The sequence below is a fragment of the Petromyzon marinus genome, chromosome 35 (genome assembly GCF_048934315.1).
Source record: "Petromyzon marinus isolate PM22_M1 ecotype Great Lakes invasive population chromosome 35, UKy_Petmar_22M1.pri1.0, whole genome shotgun sequence".
Lineage (NCBI taxonomy): Eukaryota > Metazoa > Chordata > Hyperoartia > Petromyzontiformes > Petromyzontidae > Petromyzon > Petromyzon marinus.
Window position 1 is genome coordinate 383607 of NC_133701.1, and position 15701 is coordinate 399307.

General features: G+C 50.6%; 1 protein-coding gene across 6 annotated transcripts in view; it reads right to left on the reverse strand.

The window, feature by feature from the left end:
* The window catches only part of LOC116948784 (uncharacterized), a 37493-nt gene that overhangs the window by 8871 nt on the left and 12921 nt on the right, over positions 1-15701 (reverse strand). For 2 of the 6 annotated variants that reach the window (XM_076071783.1, XM_032965868.2), the window contains exons 1-2: positions 9418-9625; positions 277-1197 (exon numbers count right to left, since the gene is read on the reverse strand). In XM_076071783.1, coding sequence (XP_075927898.1) covers positions 277-1197; positions 9418-9510 — 1014 coding nt within the window. In that variant the 5' untranslated portion in view covers positions 9511-9625. Of the gene's footprint in view, positions 1-276; positions 1198-8579; positions 9261-9417; positions 9626-15701 lie in introns of those variants that run through there. The other 4 variants (XM_032965871.2, XM_032965870.2, XM_032965869.2 and 1 more) reach the window with 3 other exon arrangements.

A 15701-nucleotide genomic window follows, 5' to 3' on the forward strand; every position in this document is an offset into this window, starting at 1 on the left:
GAACATTTAGATGGAATCTAACTCGTAAATTTGGTTGTGAAAATTGTTCTGCAACTTACCAGTGGCTGAAAGAATAACAATTGGCGTTGGACGCTTGTACGCCCGACCACTGCAAAGGTTTGGCTGTGTTGGATGGTGGAGGGCCTTATGAAACATATTGGGCCAGATTATTACGAGGCCGAAACCAAAAATCAATTCCCAATCATAATATTCCCCACGAAAAACCTACGCATTACATTAATGTTACGAAGAAGTATACAAAAGAGGCGTACATACATACATCTGCTGCTCCGCCAAACGAAACCTCCCATGGCTCGGGTAGGGAGCGGCGAGCGGGTGTGGCGAGCGCGGTAGCGCGAGGCGGGAGGACAACGCCGGCAGCGTCTTGATCTCCACCAGCTCGACGCAGCTGCCAGGGCCACACGCGATGCCCGCCATCCCGCGCCGGCGCCGCAGGCTCTCCTCCCGCCGCAGCGACTGCTGGATCTCGCGCTCGATGGGCGTCTCGGGGGACGTGCAGTCCATCCGCGGCCCGCGCGGACTCCGCGGGGAGCCGGGAGACGCGGCGCTGTCGCCCGTGCTAGCGCCGCCGCCGTCCGGCCCCAGGTCTACCGAGCCTCCGTCCGCCAGCGTCGCGTCGTCCGGCGAGTCCGGGAACCGGTAACCCGAGTCTCCGTCGTCGTCGTCCCCGTCGTCGCTGCGAGAGAGCGAGGATTTCCCGTCGCACCTAGGCGAGCCGCTCTGCCCGTTCCAACCGGGAGGCGGCCCGCCACCGCCGCCGGCATCGTGGTCTCCAGCCGTGCGCCTGGGGGAGAGGGGAGTGGCTGCCCGGTGCTCCGTTTGGCTCGCCTGGCGCTCCATGAGCAGCCACTGGCGCCGCGTGGCAGCGAAGGCGAGGCCGGCGCTCTCTCCGTCCGTGTCGTGGCCTTCGCCCGGCAGCCCGTTGGGCGTGGTGGTCGGCTCAGGGTCCCGTGGCTTGGCGGCGCTCGCCGCGCTTCTGTAGCGGAGCATCAGGCGTTGCTCCACCGTCGCCTCGGGCTCGCTGCTGGAATTGGCGGCTTCTATCTCGACCGCATGCAACTTTGTTGCTTGTAAATGTTCGATCTCCTGCTCTTCCAACGTGCTCAACACTCGCTTCTGCTTTTCCTGCTTCAGCAGCACGTCATCTTTGGGAATCTTGATATGAAGGTTGGTTTTCTAAAAACAACAACTCAAGTTACAGCATCATCTAAGCGCATGGTGATGGAACAGCCGACTATCGAGACAGACTCCGTCACTCACCCAGGCAGACTCACGTGCATGTTTGGCCATTGGGATGTTTGCTTTAACGAAGATAGAGCAGACAATACATCTCCTTCCCATATCTGTCCCTCCACATAAGAAATAAAGTATAGTTTACACATTCCATCAGCCACACGGCTCTGGGAATGCATAAAATCTGCAGCATTGGTTCCTAAAATACTTTATTTTATATGTGAGGAGACGGGTGTGTTAAGCAGACGTATTTTCTGCTCATGCCCTGCTGCAGTGTGTGAAGTAGGTTCCTGTGGATGGAGTTACGCGGCGTCGTCTGTGCACATTGTGCAGTGCTGGGCGGTATGCGGTCCGACCTGCTCGTTGCAGAGCCTCTGTGATCCCTCATACGCAGGCATCATTGTCTACCCTTAAACAAAGATATGAGCAGTGGTGTAGTGGTCAGCGCACCGAGCTATGAACCTGACGACCAGAATTAATCCCCAGCCAAGGAAAACATCGGTGGCGGGCGCCATCGGTTACCGGTGCTGAGAATCTCCTTCACCAACCAACACGAACCAGTGTGGTGAAGTATGATGACACATCCCCAAGATCAACACGGATGTACAAAGGGATGTGATGATTATTTTGTGCACGAGTCACGTGAGAGGTGTGCTGAATGCGGTTGGGGAGCTGTGCACGGCAGCGCTGCATGTGCTGTTCGAACATTTTAAAAGGTGGCCTTCAAATACAAACACTGAACATCCTTCACATTGGGTATGCAGGGATCCGCTCCCAAGTAACTCAATGACTGAGATTAGGGGTCACGATTAGTTTAAAACAATAACTGTTTAATCTAAATTTTCTCGTGTGTACAGCCCCGCTCTGTTAGCTCGAACAGCACAAAGGAAACGTGAGCGCAGCGCATGCGCGTACTTTGTATCACGTGAACATAATTGATTCTCGAACACGTGGTCTGATGCATGCAACGCGAGCGTAATAATTGTCTATAATCGACGAATCGCTACTTGTCCACTGTACCACACGCTGAAAATAAATTAAATCCCATTTCACTCATTCACACGCGCCATATTGCTATTACATACTTTTTGTTCGAAGGCAAAATAATAACTAAGCACCTGTTGCTCTCTTCTCACCAACTACCGGAGCGCGAGTTTCCAGTCGGCTCCACGTCAGGACACTGCAGTGCAGGATCAGTGCTGGATCAGCCACAGACCAGGGGTGAGCCCCCACAAAGCCTGCAACCTCCTCACTGCAGCATCTCCACCATCGACCAGCAACTCGCTCCGAATGCTCCGCGAGGGTAGTTGGATCTCAGACGCTAAGCAGGCTTGTAGTCTGGCCGGTTGGTATGATCCATCCTGGGTTTAACCAGGCTGGATTGTGTGATGAGCTCACAAATCCTTGAAAGATCTGGACAAAGTCCCATTGGTGACCTCCTACGGCAGGTAAGTCTGCGTTGGCTGGGTCATGTAGCCCGCATGCCCAGCCACCGCATGCCTAAACACCTTTTGTTCCTCCGGATCGAGGGGGCTAAATGGGCGCGGCACAGGCTAGAGAAGAGATGGAGTGATGTGAAACAGGAGGAAGTGGAGCTGAGTGGACTTGCCGATGACTGGTACCAGCGGTGTCAAGATCGGCGTCTGTGGAGGAGGCTCGTGAAGGATGCTACTGGCCAGTGGGAGGCAGTCGCCCTCCAACAACAACGGAGGGCGGAAGAGCGATGCTCACAACAACGAGCGGAGCGCCGGATGGCTAAAGCACAGCAAGTTAGCACGGTAGAGGGCACAGGTGGTGCATCAGCCAGTCATCTCAGTCAGTCGACCCGTGCCACCTGGGTCTGCCTCGTGACCTCCTGCCAGCGGGCGTTTGACACTTCACGTGGCCTCAAGGTGCACATAGCCTGCCACAAGCGTCGTGGTGACGTCAATGCCACTTAGTGGCGAATGGCGGTTGTTGTTCTTGAGTCTATGTATGTATGTGTGAGTCGATATGTGTGTATAAGTGTACGTGTGTGTGTCAGTCGATTTGTGTGTGTAACTGCTTGTGTGTCTCTAAAGTCCATGTCTGTGTGTGCGAGTCCATATGTGTTTGTCTGCGTGTAAGTCGATGGGTTTCTATGTGTGTGGGTCGATGTCTGCATGTAAGTCCATGTGTGTGTCTGCCTTTTTCGCCCGGGCAACGCCGGGTACTTACCGCTAGTACCCAATAAAGGTGTTGTTTATGACATGTAGTGCACAGCAATTAAAAATTAACTCATTACAAGAATTTTGGTTCTCATTTTCAAAGTTACTATATATTCAAATTGGACATATGGACTGGTTTGGATAGTAGAATTGTGCTTTTGCTGTCTTGTGAAGGGATGAAAACATTTTCATTTACAACCCTCCCAGACAGCAGTAGCACCACCCTTAGTCAGAACGGCTCAAGAATATGAGGGTGACAGGACTACATCTGAAGTCACCGACTAAATATCTTTATCTCCACACTTAGGCTGCACCTTTCCAAATCCCTGCACAGAGTGCACTGACAGTAGATTAAAACAACAATTGTATTTCTCGGTTCTGGAATAAGTCAAACTAAGTGAACAAAGATAAATCAACGATCTTTCTGTTATTAATTTTGGTGTGGCCGCTCTGAGCCCAACAACTCGCCGCTCTGTGAGCCGCCACAGCCACCTGCAGTAGCCAGGGCCAGTTTATGGAGTGGCGGCTGCTGCTGCTCCGCATGCGGAAAATGTGCAAAAGTAAATGCGAGCAGCTTCCAATCGCGAAACTTAAACCAGTAGCGCACGGGGAGAGGCGAGCTCCACCATGCAAGCGAGTGCGAGGCAGGTAACTCACACCTCACCCGGCCCACGGCTCAGGGGTTCCCGGAGTGAGAACCAGGGAAGGATTACAGAATAAACCAGTTTATCGGGTGGAGGGAGATTATCACTTTACATCGCTCCAGTTACAACCCCGGTCGCCGCTCACAACGCAAGGGGCACAGTGCATGGGGCACACGACATCCTGGAGCGGACGATCCTGGACTTTTCGGCTCGCCTGGTTAGTACTTGGATGGGTGAGCGCCAGGGTTTGCCAGGTGTTGGAGGCGGTGGTGCCGGGTGTCTCCCACTCGTGTGGAGCGACACGCGCTGGGTTTTCTCCGGTTTCTCCGGTATCCTCCTCCTCCCACACGATCGCCAAAGTCTCGTGAGAGAAATTGGCCGAACTTCCAAATGCAGGACTCTCCCGAAAAGAGTCTTTTGACTCCGTGAGCTCTCCTGGGTTAATGATTGCCACGATTATTTTTTATGCCACTCAAATCACAACAGCGAGAATACATTGAGATCACTTCTTACGTCACACGGGGATGCTGTAAAACGTGTCGTGTTCTCCGTAGTTTACAATGTTGAAGTTATCTCTTGGAACATTGTTTTTCCACCACGAAACGATAAAACATAATACCCTGCTGTGCAAACTACAAAGTGTAGCGTTATCAGGTGATCAGCAATGCAGCGAACAGAGTTGCGAGCTAAGACTGTGTGGAGTGCAAACTCAGCACATCACTTGTCCAGGATTGAAAAATGAGCCCACGCTTGTGGGAATTCAACAGTGGTTGGATAGTCTGACTTAGACACATCATGGCTACGATGGGCTGTGGTCAAATATAACAACGCGAGTGACAGCCAAGGAATGGGACATGTCCAAGAGCACGTCCACCCACAGAGATGGAGCGATGAAATCAGCGCGTGTGCAGGTGGCTGGGTACATTTCTGCATCGCAAAATCGTGGGAGATGGCGGTGGCCTTCATCCACCAGCAGTGGATCGACCATGACTGCTGCTGCCGCGAGTGATGAAATGGATAACGTTGTCGAGGCAGCGTGGGAGGCAGCTTCACGCACGAGCGGCGTCCCCAGGGCTCACAATGGCTCCCCTCCTCACCTGATCCCCATCGGCGAAACCAAATAAGTGCAGAGCTGCCCCCGACAGCGAGAGCGGTTATGAGCCACACACCCCACTCACTCACCACTCACTCCATACTCACCACTCACTCACCACTCACTCCACACACCCCACTCACTCACCACTCACTTCACACACCCCACTCACTCACCACTCACTCACCACTCACTTCACACACCCCACTCACTCACCACTCACTCCATACTCACCACTCACTCACCCCACTCACTCATCACTCACTCCACACACCCCACTCACTTACCACTCACTTCACACACCTCACTCACTCACCACTCACTCAATACTCACCACTCACTCACCACTCACTCCACACACCCCACTCACTCCACACACCCCACTCACTCCACACACCCCACTCACTCACCACTCACTCCACACACCCCACTCACTCACCACTCACTCAACACACCCCACTCACTCACCACTCACTCCATACTCACCACTCACTCACCACTCACTCACCACTCACTCACCACTCACTCCACACACCCCACTCACTCACCACTCACTCAACACACCCCACTCACTCACCACTCACTCCACACACCCCACTCACTCACCACTCACTCCACACACCCCACTCACCACTCACTCCACACACCCCACTCACCACTCACCCCACTCACTCACCACTCACTCCATACTCACCACTCACTCACCACTCACTCCACACACCCCACTCACTCACCACTCACCCCACTCACTCACCACTCACCCCACTCACTCACCACTCACTCCATACTCACCACTCACTCACCACTCACTCCATACTCACCACTTACTCACCACTCACTCCACACACCCCACTCACTCACCACTCACCACATACTCACCACTCACTCACCCCACTCACCACTCACTCCACAAACCCCACTCACTCACCACTCACTCCATACTCACCACTCACTCATCACTCACCACTCACTCCACACTCACCACTCACTCACCACTCACTCCATACTCACCACTCACTCACCACTCACTCCATACTCACCACTCACTCACCACTCACGCCATACTCACCACTCACTCCAAACTCACCACTCACTTCACACACCCCCATACTCACCACTCACTCCACACAACCACTCACTCACCACTCACTCCACATACCCCACTCACTCACCACTCACTCCATACTCACCACTCACTTCACACACCCCATACTCATCACTCACTCACCACTCACCACTCACTCCACACACCCCACTCACTCACCACTCACTCCATACTCACCACTCACTCCACAAACCCCACGCACTCACCACTCACTCCATACTCACCACTCACTCCATACTCACCACTTACTCACCACTCACTCCACACACCCCACTCACTCCACACTCACTCCACACACCCCACTTACTCACCACTCACTCCATACTCACCACTCACTTCACACACCCCATTCACTCCACACACCCCACTCACTCACTCCACACTCACCCTACACACCCCACTCACTCCACACACCCCACTCACTCCACACACCCCACTCACTCCACACACCCCACTCACTCACTCCACACTCACTCCACATACCTCACTCACTCACTCACCACTTACTCCATATACTCACCACTCACTCACTCCACACACCCCACTCACTCACTCCACACACTCCACTCACTCACTCCACACTCACTCCACACACCCCACTCACTCCACACTCACTCTACATACCCCACTCACTCCACACTCACTCCACATACCCCACTCACTCCACACTCACTCCACATACCCCACTCACTCCACACTCACTCCATATACTCACCACTCACTCCACACTCACCACTCCACGCCCACTCACTCCACACTCACTCCATACACCCCACTCACTCCACATACCCCACTCACTCACGCCACACTCACTCCATATACTCACCACTCACTCACGCCACACTTATGTCACCATACTCACCACTCCACGCCCCCTCACTCGCCCTGCATGCGGATCGCAGCCCCGCAGGTTGTGAAACACGCCGAGTGTGCGTGCCGAGTGTGCGTGCCGAGTGTGCGTGCAACTGCGTTGGCAAGAGCGGTGGAGCAGTGGTGACCCCACTGCGCTACCGGCGACCCAGGTTCAATACCCACTGACGACCAATAACAGTGGAGAATATCGAAACCTGTCCTCGGTCTCCCCAAAGTCAACTCAGCCTTAAACATTAACAGCTGATTTGGTGAGTAATCATCAGCACTGGGGAGAGACAAAGGCGGCTGAGCGTGGCCATGCCCCCCCCCACTCCCTCGTGTGCAGGGCTGACCTTAAAAAGTGCTCCTAAACAGCACTTGTCCCAACAGTCTGTGAACGGATTTTCGGGGGAGCTTTGTCTTTGTTGGCAATTTACTCTACCGCTGTAGTTTGTGAGCTCGGCGGACCTGCTCTCAAGTACAACAGAAACGCAACGAACATGAACTCTGCAGCTACAGCGACGACTGCCAACTGGTCAAAACTAAACTATATTTTTAATTTGACCAGGTAAGGCCCACTGAGCTATTTAGCTCTTTTTTCAAATGATAGCTCAACGAAGTGGCTTATCATGTGTACATTTGCAGCAGCCAAATACGATAATCAAATGTGATGGGAAAACCTGGGGCCAAAATAGAAATCCACGCGACCACGGGGAGAGATGTGAAAACTCCAAATAAACAGCAGCAGGCGTCAGGGTCGGGATCAAACACGCGGTGGTCTCCTGTATACCGGCGATGTAGTTAACATCTCGCCACTTTGGCGCCCCGAACTCTTCCGTTCTCTACCTTGTCACCCTGTCCGATCTTAGAAGAATACATGAAAGCTCTGCTACATTGGGATGTTTGGCCAAAACCAATTACCTTTATTTTAGCTCTGGGAAGAAACTATAGAACCTGGAGAAAATCCATGCAGAACATAGGGAGAACGTACCAAGCTCACTCTGTAAAACAGAGAACATACAAACGCCTCGACACACTTTTGGGGCAAGTGCTGTTAGCGAGCACCTATGAAGGCCGCCAAAGCACTCAAGGGGTTTGGTGGCCAGCACCACGCCCGGCCGCCTTTGTCCCCGAGTCACGATGTTTACACAGTACCGGGTACTAAGTTAAGGCTGAGTCGACCTACGGGAGGCCCAGGGCCGGTTCAGATATTGGTCAATGATGTTGATCGTGAGCGGAAGTTCAAACTACGCTAACCAGAGCACCACCGCTCCCCACACCTATGAATATGCCATAATCGGTTTAATTGAATAGGGAATAACAACAACAAACACCGCTCTTCCATGCCAGGTGCATTGACGCCACGTTACGTGTCGACTGCCCGCTGGCAGGTCAGGGAACAGACCAAGGCGCCACAGGTTGACCGAGATGAATGGCAGACGCACCAACCGTGCTCCCCAGGGTTAGCGGCCCGGCGCTCCGCTCGTTTGTGAACGCCGCTCCTCTGCCCTCCGCTCGTCCTGTAAGGCGACGACTGCCTTCAACTCGCAAGCAGCGTCCTTTACGAACCTCCTCCACACAGGACGATTTTGACACTGCTGGTACCGGTCATCGGCAAGTCCACCGAGCTCCACATCCTTCGGTACCACATGAGCGCACCTCTTATTTAGCCCGTGCCGCGCAGGGGACGCAAACTCTCACACACACACACAGCCATCGCCACTTAACAATCAGGGCATGGCGAACCCGATTGTTTGTGACTGTACCCGCTACCGCCAGGGCGGGCCTTTTGTTCTCTGCGTGCATACGGATTGTTACAAAATCTCTTGCCAACCATCACCGCATCATCATTATAGAAGTATACATAATTATTACAGTACAGTATTGGGATATACACTCTAAAACAGCAACAGCAACCGCTTTTGATCAATAGAACTGAGCGATCGGATTAACCAGGTGAGTTACTTTGTTTAACCAGGTGAGTTACTTTGTTTAACCACGTTAGTTACTTTGTTTAACTAGGTGAGCTCCGAATGCTCTCTTATCTGGTTAAACAATCAAACTAAAACTTAATGCTCGCAATTATTCCACTTGTTGGCCACAGGAAACCACACGAAGTAATAAACCAACAACAGCAGCGCCACCTGAGGTCAGGGCCACTCGACGACGAGCCACAACAAGAACAACTTCCAAAGCACGTCAGCTGTTACACCACGCAACTCGCCCTGTGTGAAGCACGCACAGGAGACACCACGTAGCTGGAACGGCGGGGTCCGTCCGTACCTCGGGTGAAGCCTGCTGTGGGTGCAGTGCCCGGTCCCCCGTGCTCTCAGCGTCAGCGTGGCTCTGGCTCTGTGACTCAGCCGCGCCGTGCATGAGGAGTCGCCACGCTCCTCCTCCTCCTCCTGCTGCTCCCTCCACGTCGCTGTGGCCAATGGAGCGTGGCGGGCAGCAGCCAGCGCCACTCCCCGTGTGCGACCGGTGCTGCCATCATCCACTCCGATTCAACACTCAAAGCGATTCCCTGCTTACCTCCCATTTACTGCACCTGCAGAGCCAGTGATGGGAAATTCCACATGCATGTGGCGGGGACGAGTATATCCAGATGGCAACTGGCCGTTGGCTTCACCGCAAAGCAGTACTAGTTTTATCGACCCTGGAAGGTTAATGCGCAGCGTTAACCCTCAACCAGGACTTAAACTAGATTCCATCTATCACTCGGCCTTAAGATTTGCATTGAACTGCCCATATAGGACTCACCATTGTGATCTCTACATTGGGTCAAACTTAACATCTCTTAATGTTCGACGGCTTGTGCACCAGATCTAATTTATTCAAGATGTACTTACAAAAAAATCCGCAGACTACCTGCTGGATCTCCTCTCTGTTTCAAAGAACAAATTTGACCTCAGGTCTTCGCTCATTTACCAGCTTCACATTCCTTATTGCCATACAAAAACCGGAGGAAGGGCCTTTGCTATTGATGCCCCCAGGGTCTGGAATGCTATTGCCAATAAACTGCAACTTGAATCACGACCTATGAGATCTTCACTCAGAACTGCTCTAGAGGAGTTGTACACCCCTAGCTGCCACTGCTATTCAGTGGCCTAAAATATGGCTCTAGGGTTTGGTGTTACATGTTATTTATATAGTTTATTGTAAAAAATTCGGTCACAGTCCCTATGATCACTGTTACATTGCATTTATGGCTTTTATTTTGGTGATTTCGAAAACGTTTTTGTGGTTTGGCCATGTTTTTGTTTATTGTAGTACGGAGTTAGACTGATGGCCTTAATCTTAGTTGTATTGTGGTTGTTGTTGTTTGAGTTGCATCCCACTGGGATTTTTGAAGACAGCGTTGGTGTACGGTGCTATTTCAGAAATATTTTGATGTTTTTTTTCCTGGATTTTCTGTTTGCACAGTCACATAATCACTTTAAGATGTTTTCTTGTTCATGTTTTTGTTTTTTGTTTGTTGCGGTTGCACCCGATTCAAGAGCCGAATGGCTCACAGGGCTATACCAAATGAATGGAACTAAAAATGAACTAACTCACAACCTTCCACTCGCGAGTCTCTCGCTGTCCCGCTGAGCCAGCTGCCAGCTTGGCTGAACACCTCTGAGCTTCTCTCGGCTCGCGTGAACGGCCCCTCTGAACTGCTACCAGGTCTGCGCTTTTGTCCCCCAATGTATAACACCGAATACGATCGAACACTCACCGTATTAATAATACTTAGTAATGTACAGCCCTGTGTTAATCCACTGCTGGATGAGGGCCTCCCCACGCCGGTCAGTCAAGGTCGGTGCGAGTCGCTGAAGGTTCAGATCGTACTCGCCACTGATGCTAGCCGTCCCTGGGACTCCAACTCCAGTTACGGGTCGAGTATGTGAACCACACCAAACTTGTATCCAAAGTAGTGAGATAATGAATAACATTGTATCTCAACAATTATGAAAAAGGACCCGTGGCGTACCTACGAGAGAACATTAATTGGAATTGAAACAACTTCAGATGAGAGGGAGTTCATGTAATGTTTTACTATCGCATGTAAAATTGTATAAAAATTGAAAATGGGCAAGTCGATGGGCATGTATGCATTTGTGTATCCAGGTGAGAGCTCACTAGAGCCATGCCCTTCTGTGTCAAGGGAAACCTGAGATGCAAAGGGAAATGTTGGCGCAGGTGACACAACACTAGCGAAATGTCAAATACCATAGATAGCCTCTTACAATGGATGAAATAGCAGTAAAAATGTTTTCCAATAGAAAGTATGAACACATGTCAGTAAATATGAACAAAATATAGCCTAGATAGGCTGGAATTAAATGTTCAACAGCATTGAGATTCAGATTGTCCAAGCAGTGAATCCATGTAAGAAAATCACTCTGCTGATGAAACATTGTTTGCTAAAACTGGCCCAAAGTTTTCTTGTTTTGAACCAATGCTGCTGATGTGGCTAATGGTTTGTGTAAAAAATACTGTATTTGTATATTTTTTCCTGATTTGAAGCTTTCGTGACTGCAGGAATCCATACTCTTTGGTTCTTTCGGTAAAATCACGTAGTAGAAAAATAAAATAAAAAATATATGACGACGTTTCGATCGCAACACAAGCGGTCGTCCTCAGGAAGAAAAAAAGAATCCAGCAGTGGAACCCCTGAACCAGGAAGAACACAGCGAGAGAGAGAGCTGTTACAACAACTGCTGGATCAAGAAGAACACAGCGAGAGAGAGCTGTTACAACAACTGCTGGATCAAGAAGAACACAGCGAGAGAGCTGTTACAACAACTGCTGGATCAGTAAGAACACAGCGAGAGAGAGAGCTGTTACAACAACTGCTGGATCAAGAAGAACACAGCGAGAGAGCTGCTACAACAACTGCGGGATCAAGAAGAACACAGCGAGAGAGCTGTTACAACAACTGCTGGATCAGGAAGAACACAGCGAGAGAGCTGCTACAACAACTGCTGGATCAAGAAGAACACAGCGAGAGAGAGAGAGAGCTGTTACAACAACTGCTGGATCAAGAAGAACACAGCGAGAGAGCTGTTACAACAACTGCTAGATCAAGAAGAACACAGCGAGAGAGCTGCTACAACTGCCGGATCAAGAAGAACACAGCAAGAGAGCTGTTACAACAACTGCTGGATCAGGAAGAACACAGCGAGAGAGCTGTTACAACAACTGCTGGATCAAGAAGAACACAGCGAGAGAGCTGCTACAACAACTGCTGGATCAAGAAGAACACAGCGAGAGAGAACTGTTACAACAACTGCTGGATCAAGAAGAACACAGCGAGAGAGCTGTTACAACAACTGCTGGATCAAGAAGAACACAGCGAGGGAGCTGTTACAACAACTGCTGGATCAAGAAGAACACAGCGAGAGAGCTGTTACAACAACTTCTGGATCAAGAAGAACACAGCAAGAGAGCTGTTACAACAACTGCTGGATCAAGAAGAACACAGCGAGAGAGCTGTTACAACAACTGCTGGATCAGTAAGAACACAGCGAGAGAGAGAGAGCTGTTACAACAACTGCTGGATCAAGAAGAACACAGCGAGAGAGCTGTTACAACAACTGCTGGATCAGGAAGAACACAGCGAGAGAGCTGTTACAACAACTGCTGGATCAAGAAGAACACAGCGAGGGAGCTGTCACAACAACTGCTGAACCAGGAAGAACACAGCGAGAGAGCTGCTACAACAACTGCTGGATCAAGAAGAACACAGCGAGAGAGCTGCTACAACAACTGCGGGATCAAGAAGAACACAGCGAGAGAGCTGTTACAACAACTGCTGGATCAGGAAGAACACAGCGAGAGAGCTGCTACAACAACTGCTGGATCAAGAAGAACACAGCGAGAGAGAGAGAGAGCTGTTACAACAACTGCTGGATCAAGAAGAACACAGCGAGAGAGCTGTTACAACAACTGCTAGATCAAGAAGAACACAGCGAGAGAGCTGCTACAACTGCCGGATCAAGAAGAACACAGCAAGAGAGCTGTTACAACAACTGCTGGATCAGGAAGAACACAGCGAGAGAGCTGTTACAACAACTGCTGGATCAAGAAGAACACAGCGAGAGAGCTGCTACAACAACTGCTGGATCAAGAAGAACACAGCGAGAGAGAACTGTTACAACAACTGCTGGATCAAGAAGAACACAGCGAGAGAGCTGTTACAACAACTGCTGGATCAAGAAGAACACAGCGAGGGAGCTGTTACAACAACTGCTGGATCAAGAAGAACACAGCGAGAGAGCTGTTACAACAACTTCTGGATCAAGAAGAACACAGCAAGAGAGCTGTTACAACAACTGCTGGATCAAGAAGAACACAGCGAGAGAGCTGTTACAACAACTGCTGGATCAGTAAGAACACAGCGAGAGAGAGAGAGCTGTTACAACAACTGCTGGATCAAGAAGAACACAGCGAGAGAGCTGTTACAACAACTGCTGGATCAGGAAGAACACAGCGAGAGAGCTGTTACAACAACTGCTGGATCAAGAAGAACACAGCGAGGGAGCTGTCACAACAACTGCTGAACCAGGAAGAACACAGCGAGAGAGCTGCTACAACAACTGCTGGATCAAGAAGAACACAGCGAGAGAGCTGTTACAACAACTGCTGGATCAAGAAGAACACAGCGAGAGAGCTGTTACAACAACTGATGGATCAAGTAGAACACAGCGAGAGAGCTGTTACAGCAACTGCTGGATCAAGAAGAACACAGCGAGAGAGCTGCTACAACTGCTGTATCAAGAAGAACACAGCGAGAGAGCTGTTACAACAACTGCTGGATCAGGAAGAACACAGCGAGAGAGCTGTTACAACAACTGCTGGATCAAGAAGAACACAGCGAGAGAGCTGTCGCAACAACTGCTGGATCAGGAAGAACACACCGAGAGAGCTGTTACAACAACTGCTGGATCAAGAAGAACACAGCGAGGGAGCTGTTACAACAACTGCTGGATCAAGAAGAACACAGCGAGAGAGCTGTTACAACAACTTCTGGATCAAGAAGAACACAGCGAGAGAGCTGTTACAACAACTGCTGGATCAGGAAGAACACAGCGAGGGAGCTGTCACAACAACTGCTGAACCAGGAAGAACACAGCGAGAGAGCTGCTACAACAACTGCTGGATCAAGAAGAACACAGCGAGAGAGCTGTTACAACAACTGCTGGATCAAGAAGAACACAGCGAGAGAGCTGTTACAACAACTGCTGGATCAAGTAGAACACAGCGAGAGAGCTGTTACAACAACTGCTGGATCAAGAAGAACACAGCGAGAGAGCTGCTACAACTGCTGGATCAAGAAGAACACAGCGAGACAGCTGTTACAACAACTGCTGGATCAGGAAGAACACAGCGAGAGAGCTGTTACAACAACTGCTGGATCAGGAAGAACACAGCGAGAGAGCTGTTACAACAACTGCTGGATCAAGAAGAACACAGCAAGAGAGCTGTTACAACAACTGCTGGATCAAGAAGAACACAGCGAGAGAGCTGTTACAACAACTGCTGGATCAAGAAGAACACAGCGAGAGAGCTGTTACAACAACTGCTGAACCAGGAAGAACACATCAAGAGAGCTGTTACAACAACTGCTGGATTAAGAAGAACACAGCGAGAGAGCTGTCACAACAACTGCTGAATCAAGAAGAACACAGCGAGAGAGCTGTTACAACTGCTGGATCAAGAAGGACACAGCGAGAGAGCTGTTACAACAACAAGAGGTTATATATGTGGCGAAGGGCAGGCAGGCGGGGTCCGAGCTGGAATGGAATTCCATCTCCGCACGCAAGCACGTCAGTGTGCTCATGGGGGAGATTAGCGAGAGAGATAGGGAGAGAGATTAGTATGAAATGAGCTTCCGTCGCTGCATAAGAGTACCGTCCCCGCATATGCGCACAGCAGCAGTGTTAATGGGAGATTAGCACTATGTTGATGGGAGATATTAGGCAGAGAGATTAGCAAGTTAATGTCATGTCTATATATAACACAAGCTGCTGCGGCGCTGCCAACTGCGCTGTGAGAGGCAAGCGCGTCCACGCAAGAGAATCACCGCAACGGTGGTCGCGCCAGTGAGACACACAGCCCATGTACGTCGTGATATATTAACTTTTTATGTTATTTTTCGCCATACATGACTTTACCGAAAGAACCAAAGAGTATGTATGTATATGTTTTATGTGGAGGGAGTAATGTGATTATTTATCCAGCTGGTCAAACGTCGCTAAACGTATGAGAGACATCAAGTTGTCCCAGATCCCCGACGCTTCGCGGTACGCATCGCGATTCCTATGGCTGAGCTCGGACCTCTGCGTGGCTCCACAGCGGCGCAAGGTAATCCCAGTGAAGAAAGAGGGGCAACTCCAGGCTGCCATTCACTCTGCGGCTCCCGCAGTCCTCCGTTCCTCGACCTCTGGGCTTTATTACAGCGAGTGTCAGTCACACAACATCCACATGCACTAGAGCCGAGCAAACTCGGACATTTCTTAGTCAATCTGGGTCTATCAAAACTATGCAGTATTCTGTGATAAAGTTCAACACAACACCACCAG